This window comes from Drosophila ananassae, chromosome 2L (assembly GCF_017639315.1).
Source record: "Drosophila ananassae strain 14024-0371.13 chromosome 2L, ASM1763931v2, whole genome shotgun sequence".
Taxonomy (NCBI): domain Eukaryota; kingdom Metazoa; phylum Arthropoda; class Insecta; order Diptera; family Drosophilidae; genus Drosophila; species Drosophila ananassae.
Genome location: NC_057927.1, coordinates 13,703,366 through 13,718,249, shown reverse-complemented (window position 1 = coordinate 13,718,249; position 14,884 = coordinate 13,703,366). Strand labels below are relative to the sequence as shown.

The window sequence follows — 14,884 nt, the reverse complement described above, 5'->3', positions numbered from 1 at the left end:
TAGCATGCTCGAAGGATTAGTATATTAGTAGTAGTATTAGGTAGTAAATTATTTAATCATGGCACATCTTATATAATATATTTCTTAAATCTTTCTTACTTATTTTTTTAAGTTAAGTACTTGAAAAATATAAATAATTATGTTAATCTTAACTGGCATAGTGATATTTGATCTTATTGGCTTAGTGAATAGGTAGGATACAAAATTGCATAATTTACCTAAACGTCTTTGCTCTCATATTGAGTGATTCTTTTAGACCAAATCTCTTTATCAGGGTATCAAAACCGGTCTTAAACAAACTCCCTCACTCTGGGCTCTTGTTTGTTTATGAATTTGTTTATTTAGTGAGCCGGTCGTGCTTTTCAGGCATGCTACCACAACAGTCGGCCGCCCTTCGTTCCTGGCCGAAATTCAGCCGGAATCCACGCAAATCTTATTTGCCCTTAGCCACCGGACCCCCACACCCACACCGCATTCCGTACACCGTACACTCCCCATTCGCCATTCGCCGCTCCGGACACCGGCTGGTGGGCAAAAATTCCACGGTTTTGTTTTCGCTACCCGCGTTGCAATATTTCTCCCGTTTTCCCATCTCCTCGGCGGCGGCATGTGGTGCTTTTTAAAATTTGCCCAATTCCAGGCATGATATGTGGGCGTGTCAGTACGGCATGACAGTGGACAGAGGAGGAAGGGGCTTAGCAGTAAAGAACCGAGCTTATTTGCCTTTCAACTGGCCGGAGATCTCCGTTGCTGCGCGTGTTATTTATGCAAATGTCAAATATTTTGATATTCCGCCGCCATGTGAATGAAAGCAAACGGAAGTACATTATAAAGTTACCATCCCCTCTCCAATCCAAGCTCTCGGCAGAGCCATTCTCGTATTATTTGGCCAACCAACAAGCCGAAATGTACCACTAATATGACCGCCTTTCCACTACCAACCACCCAGTTCCACGTCCATTTGCGAGTAGGTAGCAAGTGGAGTAATTATGGCATTTTCAGAATTCCACCTGAAGCCACCCACCATCCGGCTGGCAGACTCAACATTTTGTTGCCAGCACGAACCTTCTTTGTTGCCTTTGTGCCTCCACACCGCTGGCAGGAAGAGGGGCAAAGAAAATTTTTGAAATTATTGGCACGTTAGGTGAATTACTTCGCCAAAGGAATTTTTAATTTCAGAATACAAAGCGACACAGAACGGCGCCCACAATTTCCATTGATTATTCGCTGGGAGAGAGGTCCTCGAGTTTCCCCAGAAAATTATGGGCCAAGACTCCGGGGGATGGGCCGTCTAATTTTGGCAATTAAGTTGCCTCTGCGAAAACTCAATTAGCAGGCACCCAGATCATTGACTAATAATTTGAATTGGCAGCGCGATGAAGCTTTGAATTGCAAATATGGTTGGGGGTCAGGTCAGTAGTTGCGAGTTGCGTCCTGTTTTCCCCAGATAGTTGCGATGGGGTGGACGACCACCTTCCTATTCTCCTTGAAGGTCACGGACTCATAGTGGTAGCCATCCGTGATCTTGCAGGAGTTCACGCTGCAGGCAAAGGCCAGCCCAATCGGATCCAGGTTTACGTAAAAGCAGTTCAGCAAAAATATCTGGGGCTTCATGCGGGCCACCAGCTCGTAGGCAGCTCCCAGCTTCTCGTTCCAGATACTGACCGACGTGAAGGGCACCTGCTCCGTGGCCATGAGCGAGATGGCCTCCTTCATGGTCCGAAAGGTATGCAGGGTGATCACTCCAGTGGGTCCATCGCTCAAGAATCGTTGGTTCAAATCAAAGACGAACCTGGGACTGGCATCTTCGGGGACCGTCTCGGGATTCCCCACTATTACCTTGGCCTGCACCTCCTTCAGTCGCTCCAGCGTGCGAATAAAAGCCGGATGGCTTGCGATCAGGGGGTTTAAAGGCTCCAAGCGGTCCTTCAGACGGTCAATGAACTCACTTAGTAAAGATTCCTGCAGGAAGAGCACGGCCACCGAGTTGGCGGCAAAAGGATCGTGCAGGGACTCCAAGAGGTAGTATAGGGCACAGTTGATATCTCCATCCTCGCAGAGGATCATCAGGCGGGGCGAGTTCCAGCGGTACTTCTCCTCTTCCGGTTCCGGTTCTACCTCCGTTTCAGTGGAGCTAGCGGAGTAGGGTGTGTGGTATGTGAGCCGAGTCGGAGGTTTCTTCGCGCGATCCGGAATGCTAAGCCGACTGGGCTTGGTTGAGGGTTCCACCTCCACCACTAGTGGCAGGCTCACTTCCTGGGATCGCGTGCAGGCCAGCTGGTAGATGAAATCGTATTTGATAAGCGGCGGCGGCAGCAAGGGATACTGGTACACAAACAAGTCATCTACGTCTACGTCTGCTACGAATCTACAAATTATAAGGGAGTTGTTAAAATTATGGTAAGTTAGGCCATATGCATATTTTTTGCTTAAATGGGCTTCAAGTAAAATATAGACTATGGCTTATTTTTATCAAGAGTTCCCTCCAAAAAGATTGTAAAATATTTTCATCCAGTTATTGGATAATTGTGTTTCTACCCACGTGTGAGGATAGTCGGCCCATCATAAGCTTGAAAGGTCTTAGGATCTATTCACTTACATGCTCATTTTAATCAAATATAGAAAATACAAATAAGTCTACTGGAATGAATTTTATGGCAAGACAAACTTTTCTGATCCTTGAATGTGGCTAGACTGTAGACTCTAGAAAAGTAATTCGTAAACTTATAGGACTCCGCTGCTTAGGCAACTATAACTAAAATGAACTTGGTCCTAAGTGAAGTGAAGGAGTGCTTACTCCTCACTGCTCACTGCCGAGTCGAAATCAACTGGAAAAGCCTACGCACCACGGCATCTTAGTTTCCGATAAACAACACCGCCTACACACGAACCTACTCGAATAGTGGTATCGTAGTGATTTATCAAATCACACTCATCGACCCACACACAGTTCACACTTGACTTGTGCAGTTGACCGCCCATCGACCTCCCACGCTGACCTTGTTGTGGAGGGAAGGGAGGGATTTACAGTTGATTTAACCATTTAAGCATGGCTAATGCATAATAAACGTTTCGCCGCAAACTTTTCAACCACTTCCATGCGAAATTGCTTCCATGTGTGGGGGCGTCGGAGTGATTTTCCGGCTCGTTTTTGCCCCTTTGGCAGGCTGGTCTAGTATTTGGTCGGCTCCAGTATTTGAGATAGAAATCATGTGCAGTCATTAGATTGTTTTTCGATTGACGTGACATGATAATGAATGATTTTTCCTTTCCTGCTTTCTTTTGTTTCCCTTCGCATTCTTCGGCCCGACTTTCTTTTCCTGAGACTCTCAAGTTTTCGTGTGCAATTTGTGCGAAAAGTGGGTGTGCAAAGTGGTGACGTGGCCACCGGCTTTTCTATTGGCAGGTGGCATGCGGCATGCGGCTAGAGGCTGGTGGCTGGTGGTGGGCCACTTTGTTTGTTGATTTGTTTATGGCCAGTCATAATGACCGATGAAGTGGCAGTTGGCCGCCTCAAGTGGTTGTTAAGCCAAGTTTCCCCGTTGAAATTAACACGAATTGCAATTAAAGTGGGCACGAAAATTCAATTCGAACCACCATAACTGCCCATTTGGTCACACCCTTTTGGCACTTGTCAAAAAAATGTTTTTCTTATATATAATTTTTTAACTTGGTGGTCTTGGTGACAAATATGTTTGTCAAAAAGTCCAGGCCAAAGTTAAGGACTTAAAGGAGTAACACAGATTTTTAAGAGGCTGTTTTGCAATTTGGGCTTTCAGTGCACATGGATTTTACCTTAATTGGTTCCAAGCTCATAAAAATCTATACGCAGCTCCACTTATTCCGCCAGCATTTAAAGCGGGGATTGACATTTGTGGCAGCTTGGACCGACTGCTGCTGACAGCTGTGACAATGCCGGAAAAGTGCGGCTGCCAGCCACACGACAACTTTGAGTGCTATTCACCTGTCCAGGTGCTTTGCCGGGGGTCCATGGAGAGGCGAGAGGAGTGGAATGGAGTGGAGTGCAGAGAGGAGTGTAGAGCCCACCCCCCACCACTTAAAAACGCCCTCCATTAAGGGACCCTTTAAATATAACGCCCGTTAAATTAAGAGAGATGTGAACTGGTTGTGTAATTAAAATGTATAAATGAAATCAAAAGAATCAGTCAAAGAAGTTGGCTCTCACAAAAAAGGAATTAAATGTACCACGTCTGGCGTATTATAAGGACATTTCCATTTCACTGCCTCCACCACCACAGACACGGACACGGACACATTGAGGCCTTGACAGGGGAAAATGGCTGAGAACGAGCTCTTGACTTCCCATCCTTTGAACCTCTCTTTGCTACCTCCCCAGCCCTGGCCCTAGCTCCTGTGGCCGCCCATTTGCCACTCCTTTTGCATGTCCTTGTCGTCTTGGTCGGTTCCTGCGTTGTCTTGAGCGGCGACGCTTTGTTTTGCCTTAATTAATACGCGTTTACATGTTGCCGACTTACGCACGCTTCGCATGTTTCAGCCCAAGCATACACACACACACACACACTTGTACAGATACACCCTTAAGAAGGGCCACGCCCCCTTCTCTGGAGCCGCCCACTTGTCCCCCTTTTTGGCGCACTGCGGCTGACACGCAAATGCAATTTGTGTGAGCGAAAGGTAATTTCTGTCGCGCGAGGAGGCCCTCGCCACAACACAAATGACTGAAATAAATATTTAAATAGTCGCCCAGTTTTGTCTTCTGCCCAATTTTTTTTGCTGTGTTTTTTTTCTTTGTGTTCTCTGCCCTCATGAAACTTTAATTAATGTGTTAGTCACACACAAATTTTAATCAAGCACGTACTCTATTAACTAGGTGGGCTAATTGCACAGTCTGTGCTAGAATTTTTCGCTTAAATACGTTTCCCATTTAAAGCTGACAAGCTTGGGGCCCTTGGGCAGAAACATATGCCAGCGAGCAGTGTTGTGATAAAATCAAAATTTTAATTTAATTAAACACGCATTGAATTTGTTTTAATCAATTAGCTCAGTGCTCACTGAACACCCAAATGAGTTTCATGGATACGGATGCATAGATGGGCGGCAAGATACGATACATTTTCAACTTCTAAATGAGAAGTAACCGGAAGTGAAAAAAACTTTTCAACTGAATGACAGCAAAGCAGAATGATAAGGTGCATCACACAGGACTTTAATTAATTAGCCCAAGTGATTAAAATGTGAATACCAGTGACTTTTTTAGGGGGCATGCCATAATGATTTAATTGAAGCGCATCGCTTTAAAGTGCTTTGTTTACACTTTTAATGTCCCGCGGTGTTATTTCTTGTAATTATGTAACAACAAATTGAGCATAAGCATTATCGAGAATACTTGCGTGTAGAGTGGAGTGGACGGATGGCATAAATTTAATTACAATGTAAAATAATGACCACCGATGCCATTTTCACATTGTTTGCTTTCACATTAACGAAGCAAATTAATGACAGCCAAGTCCAGATGTCAATTTTCTCGGTCAGCCGGGAATCGCAGAAAGTAATCGCAAATGATGCGTAATAAATTTATCACAATTTTATGCATATTTTCCGTAATATATTTTTAAATTTAAAGCCCAAGGCAATCGGCTCGCAATCTAGCGACAGGCAGGACCGGCACTCGAACGTTCTTTAATCAGCTTATGTGTTAAAACAATGAAAACAGAAGACTGTCGGAAATTCTAAGAAAGCTGTCTGCGCCACGGCTGGATGGTTGCAGATATTTTGGCTGGAAATAAAATCAGCATCGAGCCATATTTTATGAATGCAAATTAATGGCCACAAATGGCAGAGGGCGAAGCAGCTTAAATGCTGCGGGGCGTACGAGGAAGCAATGCTGAGTAATGCAAATATTTTTCCAAGATTTATGCGAATTTTTTTCATCGTTTACTTACACGGAAATCCGGTTCTCAAGCTTCGAAAGCAGTATCAAGTACAACAGACTAATTCCTCGAGCACGCGGCATGTGTGAGGCAACGGGGCGTATGCGTAATGTAATAATAATTATATGCAAAGCAAATTGAAATGCCAAGTAAAAACTGGTATGCTGCCTCCTTCCTCATCTCTGGGCTGTCTCCCGCCGTTATCTGCTTACAGGTAAACAAGGATAAAGGAATCACGGACGGGAAGCGGTAAGAATGGCAAAACTCAAACTCATGGCGTGAGTAAGAAGATTTTTTATCCGCCGTTTGCCGTTGACTTTCCGCAGGGCTTCAATATTGCGTGTCTGCCGGGATTTCAGATACAAGATTAACTCGGAACGGCATGGAGGTATGGTATGTGCGTGTCTGTGCGGGAAACCCAAGCCAAACGAAGTGAAACGAAATAATCGAGACATGCAATCTGGGGAAATGCATCATTAACGACTAATTAGTGACCGTCCAACATGTTGACCGGACCGGGCTGCAGAGTGAAATCAATGCTGAAGGAAGTTGTGGCCGAAAGTTGTCACCGGCCCTGTCAGCTCAGACTTTATAATCCCATGACCGGCAAGCGAGCAATACGAAATTAGCAACAGTTTTCCAACTCCTCCCCGTTTTCTGCTTCTCCCCTAAATATCCTCGTCATCGGCCCACCCGACCACCGGAAATCTTTTCGCCATTAAGTGAAAGCCAGAGGGGCTCTTAATGCAATCGAAGTGACTCCGGTGGCTCGTGCTGGCCGTTAAGTGCAGCCCCGGGCTGGGGATGGGAAGTGCTTATGGCTTCGCAGGCAACCGCTTTGGCTGGCATTCAGGGCGTTCGAGGCGTATGCGCAATAAAACGCATCTCAATAGATTATTACGCGGCCATAACTTCAAGCCGCACATCGATAAGAGGGCGCATTGTCTTTGCCCTCGGGAGTGCTGCTGCACTTTAGCCGGATGTTGACGGTAAACAGAACATTTCCATTTACATTTAATGCACTGTGGAAAGTTAAGGGGGATCTACTATATTAATTGATTTAAATTAAAGAAGTTAGGACTGCTAGGACTAGGACTCTGGCCGATTCTTATCCATAACTCTTTAGGTATTTCTTCTACCTTAAAAATGTGTCTACCTTTTGACACTTTTATTCCACGGTACTTGAGGCAACTTGGAAATTCGCGCTGCGCACGACGCGTTGCGGTTACCCTGTTCGTTTATTATGCCATTCACAGTTTAATAATGATAATAACGTCAGGATATTAAAGTTTTCCTGCTCGGCAGCCTGAATGTCGAACGTCTCCCCAGAAACGCCCCGCCTGTCTCGCCAGTCCTTCCGATCTCGCCTGTGAGGCATTAAAACTATAATCAGTTTATGCAATAAAGTAAATTGTGTACGTAATGCGTGCTGATGGTATGTCTTTTATTTATTTTCTTGTGCGCTACTTTTTATTATTACGGCTTAAACTTGCTTAGCGCATTTAACGCCCTTTTTCGCCACTCTCTCGCCCTTTGTGAGGGATAGGAGTGGGAAAAGGGGAAAGGGGGCCGTCGTCAGCTGGGCCCTCCCACAATAAACGCGTTCAATATTAATAAAAGTTTGGCCAAAGTTAATTAAATCTGCTTTTTAATGTGCAGCCATGCATGGGCGGCTAAAGCGCGAACGTAATAAATTGACCGTACGCACCATAATGTCCATACATCCGTATCTATAGCTTTTCCGGAGAACGGCGACTGAGGACGAGGTGGCTGAGAAACTTTATCCGGGGTTGAGGTGCCGTAGGAGAAAAAAGACCTTATAGAGTTGGGGTTAGAGTGAGTCATAAAGTTGGATTTCCTCGACGCTTTTTTCGGGTCTGGGCTTCCGGAGGTTTTATAGTCCATTTTTGTTTTGTCTAGGGATTCAGACGAGCAAAGGTCTTGCGAAAGTTAAAGAGAAAGTCGCTCATTAAATATTTACAGTTTTTTCTATAATTAATGAAGCTTTTGCAACGCAGCCAAATAAAAATATTTGTTATGCCTCAAAAATAATTAAAAGCAAACAAAATTGAAATATTTCTTGTTATTGATAGCGAGGATAAATCAGAACAATTACATTAACCAGCAAAAAATTGCTTAAAAAATATATAAATTAAAAGACAACAAGACATTCATTATGATTATGATAAATATTAATGAGGCTGTCGGCAAAAGACATAAGTATCATGCTTGACCTTCCATAATAGCGCGCATCACTACACTCGAGTTTGATTAGGTCGGCTTTCCACAATCGTCCTTCCTCAATTGGAATAACTAGTTTACCTAATCCTTAATGAGATTTCCTAAGCTGGAGAATATAGTGCCCGTAGTGGGCCTACTTAATGCCTTCTTTGTCGGGAGACGAGTTTGTATTGTGCGGTAATTGGTAATTTTAATGCTTCACCTGACACAAATTTGCGTTTGATGTTATAGGACTCGGGGAATCGCCTTAAATGAATATCTTCGTGGCGCCCTGGCCACCACCTCTCGGCCCTAATAAAGCACATAAAATGGCATTAGAGTGGCACAAAGTCGCCATTATGAGTTCTTTTGTGGCATTTAGCCGCCTTTGTGCGGCGCGTCAATATTTAATAGCGCCTCAAGCCTCGTTTCAGAGCCGCGCTCTCCATTCAGCGGCCGGGCGTTGTTCCCCAGGCAGGAGGAGCAAGTTTTTTATTAAATAATGTGACGCTTTCATGTCGGCCCCGAAAACATTTCGGGCCTGGAACTCAGACCCACGCCAATTAAAGTTCAACCGAGCTCGAAACAGGAATTTGCGTGTTATTTTTCAATTCCAGCCAAGTCAAGTCAAGTTTTTAGAAGCACTTAGCCTCGAATAGGGGCGGGGCAAATTGCAAACAATCGAAGCAATCAAGCGAAATCATCGCCACCGGAACGCGTGCTCGGGATTTTGGGGTGGATTAAGGTATTAGGGCTTTTCGGCGGGGCCGTGGCAGCAGATCAGCCAGCCAACAAGCCAAAAAGAGAGCACTAAGAGAAAATAGAGGGTTAATGGCTTACTAAATAAATAACAAATATTAAATAAACAAGTTCAAAACTATTTTATTATTTCAAGTGAAGTTCATTTTCAGCAGTGTAGTTGTGAACTTCTCAATTCGATTACAACAGGGACTTTGTTGAGACTTGTCTTTAATTAAAATGGGACAGAACTATGCCTGGGACGCCAACAGATTTGTGTCAAGTGCCGACTGAGAAACTTTATCAAAGTCGAGCAGTCTGAAGCGCAGGACGAAGACACTGAATTCCTTGGTAAACAAATTTAATAACATAATTTAAAGCTTCTGTTTTCGACTTCAGGCTCATGGCTGGGGAGCTGGGGTTTCTATTCGGGCGTTGCTACATTTTGTCATTGTGTGCGGTTTTAAGTGAATTACAAGCTGAAATGGCCACAACGAATTCACAGAATGCCGCCAACAACAATGCCAATAACACATAGGATAACACAAACAGGATGACAGTGGCTGGCCGGGGAGTTGGGGTAGCAGAGGCAGCTGCCAAAAGGAGGACAAAGCCAGCCGAGCGACAAAATTATGTAAAAAGTCAGGCAACAAAACACCAGAGCAGCCTGGCCAAAAAGGGAAACGGAAGGTGGGCGATGGCAGCGTCGGGCGGGGCTCTGTTACGGGGCATCCTGGGGCTAAAACACAGAAATTGTCTAAGCAGGGACAAAGTGAAAGTGATGTAGGGCGGGATGGCGGTAGGGCGGTTAGGGAGCTGGCAAATTGTGGAATGCGGGTGTGGACGGAGTGGTGGGTGGTGGTGGAGAGAGCACATGACCTCTGGAGGCCACAAGCAGCCAAAGTTGAAGGCGGCTCAGACAAGGGAAACCGAAAACTGCAAATGAACATGCGACAACAAAATAAGACGAAACCCAAGACGAGACCAGGAAACGTTTACACCGCAAAAAATATTTATGGCTATGGCCTCCATTTCCGCCTTGAAAAGGAAATTATTTAAAATATTATATTACATTATAATAATATATACATACTTTCCCGAGTTACTTATCGTACATTTTGTATAATAAATTAGTTTTTTGGTAATAATAGTAAGTAGTACTTAAGTAGTAGTCCTCTCCGCTATCTTCGAAAACAACGCCCTAGAAGACTGAGGCCCCAACGTGCCGCTCTCGGATTTCGCCCAGGTAATAGGGCTCTGATAAATCGAGACAAATTCATTAACGGGCTGTTTGTGCAAGCGCTTCGAAAATTGAGCTAAACGATGCGAAATGACGCCAAGTGTCGTGTAAGTTGGCATTAAATTATGAATACCTAAGCTGCGATGGCAGGTGGAATCTGCCAGTCATCTCAGTCCCCGCCACGAATCCAACCCGAAACGGTGCAGTTGAGTGAAAGGCCCAACGTCTTTACAGGATCTCGGATCCCTGTCTCCTGTCGCCTGTCTGGTTCACAGAAATTGTTAACAAGCGAAACGAATGACTAAACAGCAGACACAGAAGCAGCCCTCCCATAAACTCATAGATAAAGCCGTGTCCCTGATTCGGGTGTGGGCTTGAGGGCTTGTATCTGCAAGTACGAACAGACCCCAGAAGCTCCGACCGGCCGACTTAAATTTTCAGGCCGAGTGCCGTAATTCATTATGTATGCCTAATGTTAACAATTTAGCAGCTATTGGTTTATCTTAATGAAGCCGTCTGCCCCCAGGAGCGACCTAAATACACATTCACACAACCCGGCTCCGGTCGGCTCCTGTTTTTCGGTTTTCGGGAGTCTTTAACTTTTATTACGCGCTCTCCGGCTCCGGCTCTCCCCGGTTAATCCGGCTGGCGTCGCTGGGCCATATACATTACGGTTGGAGTGTCGCTAACCCATCGACGGAAAAGATTTAGCCACCCCTGGAGCACCCTTAACACTCGCCATAAAATATTGTCACACTTAACCGCGAAATGGTTGAACTTTTGGCGCTGCGCTGCCCTGCTCTGCTCTGCTCGCCCCTGTCCCGAGTCCGGAGTCTTTTGTCTTTTGCATTTTTCAAGCTGCCTTAAATATTAAAGTGCTCTCATTGCGGTGCCCCCGGTTCCAGGGCCCCTGCTTGCCACGCCCCTTATCTATCCGGTGCGCCAGCGGACTCCCCGGCGGCCGAGATGACGACCGACGAAAGTGTTGACACCCGTGGGAAAATGTTTTAATAATTCGTGTAAAGAGTTGACAGCTGGGACGCAGGACACAGAACGCAGGACGTAGGAAGCCGGAAAAGGCAGGCTGGTGCACGTGTGAAAAGCTAAACTTTTATTTTCTACAACAAAGAGTAAACTTGGGGTCTGGGGTTTAAAAATTAGAAGGTTTCGGGTCTCATGGATGGGACGTATTGGTGACGTCTGTGTGACGAAGGACACACAGTATTGACAACGCGTTCGTTTTCGTCATAAAATATTCAAAAATGTATATAGACGATGTGGACGTGTGTAAATAAGCCATAGAAAATACACAAATACCCACTCACAGACTAATTTGACATGAATTTCGATTGGGATTTGTCTGCCCTTGATTTGGTTTTAGTTTACGTATTAAATTGATATCGACATCGAGTGTGAATGATGTCATCTGGTGTTGAGGAAGGCCTGTTTACAGTAGCTACTTTCCAAATTACTTTATTAATGATTACACCATTTACTCATAATTTTAATATTTAATAGTCATATACCTGTGCCATCAGGTATTATACGAAAAGGTCGTCGCCTAATAAATATTCAAGTACCTCGACGAATAAATTCAATCAGGCTATCATTACTCAAATGCGAACCAGACTGTTGGCTTATTTTTTGGGTAATTTTTGCCCGACTGAGACTGCACGTGGCCTGAGCCTCGCTTAACACGAGTCCTTCACCTGAGGTCAAGGACAAACTTAGTTATTTGAATGGACCGAATTCCCACTCCCAAAGGTGCCGAGTTCTCGGGCGTGTGTTGTGATTTAGCTCCTAACTCGGTTGACAGACCATTTACATGATTGAACTTTTCGCCCACATCGATATGGCCATGCCGCTTCGTGTGTGTTTCAAGGTTGATTGGTATGTAAATGTCCTGTTGTCCTGTTGCTCTCGCTTGTGACTCGCAGTCAATTAGTGACGCCCAGGGAATGCCTCACCAACTGCAGTTGGTCAGTCGGACAAAAACATTCAAATTCTGTAAAGTTTCAGGGTAATTGGTATATCCAGGGAATCGAATGATTAGATGTTCGGCAATCCCATGAACTTAAAATCATCCAAAATCCTTGCAGAGCTTACATACTGTATATACTAACATATAATCTTCGATTTTGAATGAGGTTGCACCTATCACATAAATAAACTTTCTCCGGAATGACCCACAGGAAAGAGAGACGTTTGCTATTTAGAAATTTATTAGCAAACAAGAGATTTATTAATGCGAAAATTTGCTGCATCAGCACACATTTGCCGGTGCTGTTGGCTTAAGGAGGAGATACAGCCATTGTTGTTGCAGTTGACTTGATCTCTGTTTGCCCGGCAGTGGCTTCGGTAAACAGGCAAATAAAGCTTAAGTTGCATCAGAGCAAACAACCATGCACAAAGGAGCAGACTGGGAGCTGAAGGCGGCTGAAGGCAGTAAATGCCTGCTAAAAACTGGCATTAAATTTAATGTGGCCTCCCTTTCGAGGCGGGCCCAGAACAAATGCACTTGCATTGATTAGTTTACCTAATTTGGCCCGTTTGCTTTTGGCCCGGCCAGAGTGCTCGTGATGCGGCGTCCAAGTGGATTGGGAATATGGACCAGCATCCAGTCCGACCTGGATCGGTGGTCGGAAGGGGCCGTGGGCCGGAAAATTTGACAAGCGAAGCGATTAGACCACACCCACACCTCGCTAAGTGGCATTACACACAGTGGAAGTATGTGTGTTAGTTTCCGTGTATGTGTTAATTGCGTTTGGGCCTTGGTGTCCGCGAATGTTGGGCCAAATAAGCGCGAATCCACTTTAAAATGCGGAGGACACTCAACGGGTAATCGGCCCATGCGGCGTATGAGTAATTTGGTCGGGAGGTCATAAATTAAATTTTTAGTAAGTCGGCAGTAATAATTCTTGGCTCCAACTGTTTGCTTAAGTTTTGCCCAGATTGGCATATGAATAAATGAGGCTGATATTTTTCCAACTTATACCCAAGTATAGTATATATATATGGCCCGATTTGGTCGGGCAAACTTTCTTCCTACCTGGGATGATTAAGTGTGGGCCATTTATTAACAGATCAAAGTTTATGGCACTCCTGTTTACGTTCCTGTAAGTGTGTGTGTGTTTCTTTGCAATCTGATTTATGGCGGACCATCTTCGAGTTGCCACGAGCGGGGATGCCGAACCGGAAAGCTCTAAGAAAGAAAAGGTCCAAGGATTCCTGAACTTTTCGCCTCTCCACATTTATAATTTTGTTTATTCCCGCCGATCGTTGAGCTTATTTCGGAAATGTCCAAAGTTTCAATTGAAGATTAAACTACCAAGTGTCCTGGCCACTCTTCCTGATTAACTTTCCATTGTGCCAGTGACAAGATGCCAAACTCTCTACTGACGTAATCGTTCGATAGCCCACTCTGCCCTTACTCACAAATTGGGAAGTTTTCCGAAAATTGTGGAGGAGCGGATGGAGCAGCCAGTCAATTGCTGTTTAAAGCGGAGAAAAGTGCTTCCAGAAACAACTTTGAACTCTGATGTAGAACAAACACTGCAGCAACAGCAAAAATAACGACGCCCGCAACTGGCCGTCCTCAAAAAATGTATATAAACCTGTGATTTTTATAGCCGACTTTCTTTTCTGCCTTCCGTGCTCCGGTCTAGCTTTTCCTTGCTTTTCCGAGGGGGTTCGGAAGGAGGCGGCATTTGCTTTTATAGACTTTTCGCTGCCCGTCGTAATAGTTTCCGTTTCTACCCGTGTCGGTTGTGTGTGCTTGAGTGACCCTTCAGATATTATTTTGGCTGCAAAACAAAGCCGAAATGCTCGAATATGCTGCTGGTGGGTGTATATAAAAAACCTATAAAAAGTCCGCACTTTCTGGACTTTTGTTTCTGAAATGAAAATGTTTTAGCCTTTGTTTAATCAATTGCATGTGTACTTTAATTACTGAGAGAGCACAGTAAAGTATAAACTTTCAATTTAATTTGAAGCCAGAATATATGAATAGCTCCATTAGGAATACACAAAATCTCAACTGAAAGCATTCAGGCTGAAGCATACTTGAAGTAATTCCTATATCCTAAATGCAACATACTATTTTAAGACAAGTGTAGAAAATACTCCGCCCGTTTACAACTTCAACAATAAGTATAGCATACATTTTTGGACACGTTTTAGGGTCTCAGTTGAAGTCTGGCAATGGCTTCGATGCGGAGAAGTGGAGAGACAGGCAAGAAACAGACACAAGCACTCATTAGGAATGTGGAAAAGTGTTTGCCCAGCTTAAGCTTTTAAAAGCAACAGAGACAGCCACATCAGTGGAGCTACCGTCTAGGACCCGTTGACAGGCCGAGAGACAGGCCGAGAGATCGGAGATGCAGGTTGGGGGAAAACTATTTTGACTAGACTACATCAGAGCCCTGAACGTGCCAGGGGCATGGACAGGGACTTGGATGTGTGTACCGAATGTGTATTTATGGATGTAAAGATAAACATCTCGAGCCACGCTCCGGCAAATGAAAGGGGGCGCCGCCTGCTGGCTCCGCAGACACTAATTCAGCAGCCACGGCGCTGGGGGAGGAGTTTATTCCACTCCCCGAAACACACACACACGCCGGGCAATAACATAAAAATTTGCTGCTGTAAATCTGCTCGCAACTAGAAAGAGGCACACTTTAATACGAACTTTGCCCCGCCCAATCATCTCTTGTTTCAGCGCCCACCCGGCGTATACGTAATCTGTTGTGTAATGTCTTTAGTTGTGACAACTTCG

The 14,884-nt window shown here is 44.8% G+C and overlaps 2 protein-coding genes across 2 annotated transcripts in view; one reads left to right on the top strand and one right to left on the bottom strand.

Moving 5' to 3' along the window:
- Positions 1-14,884, top strand: part of LOC6499445 (hemicentin-2) — a 68,279-nt gene that overhangs the window by 9,883 nt on the left and 43,512 nt on the right. The gene's annotated exons all lie outside the window — the stretch shown is intronic.
- Positions 1,150-2,724, bottom strand: LOC6501144. Its single transcript, XM_001954594.4, has 2 exons — positions 2,600-2,724; positions 1,150-2,368 (listed from the first exon to the last, which is right to left on the bottom strand). Exons 1-2 carry the CDS (start codon positions 2,605-2,607, stop codon positions 1,414-1,416), a joined length of 963 nt encoding a protein of 320 aa, XP_001954630.1. The 5' UTR covers positions 2,608-2,724; the 3' UTR covers positions 1,150-1,413.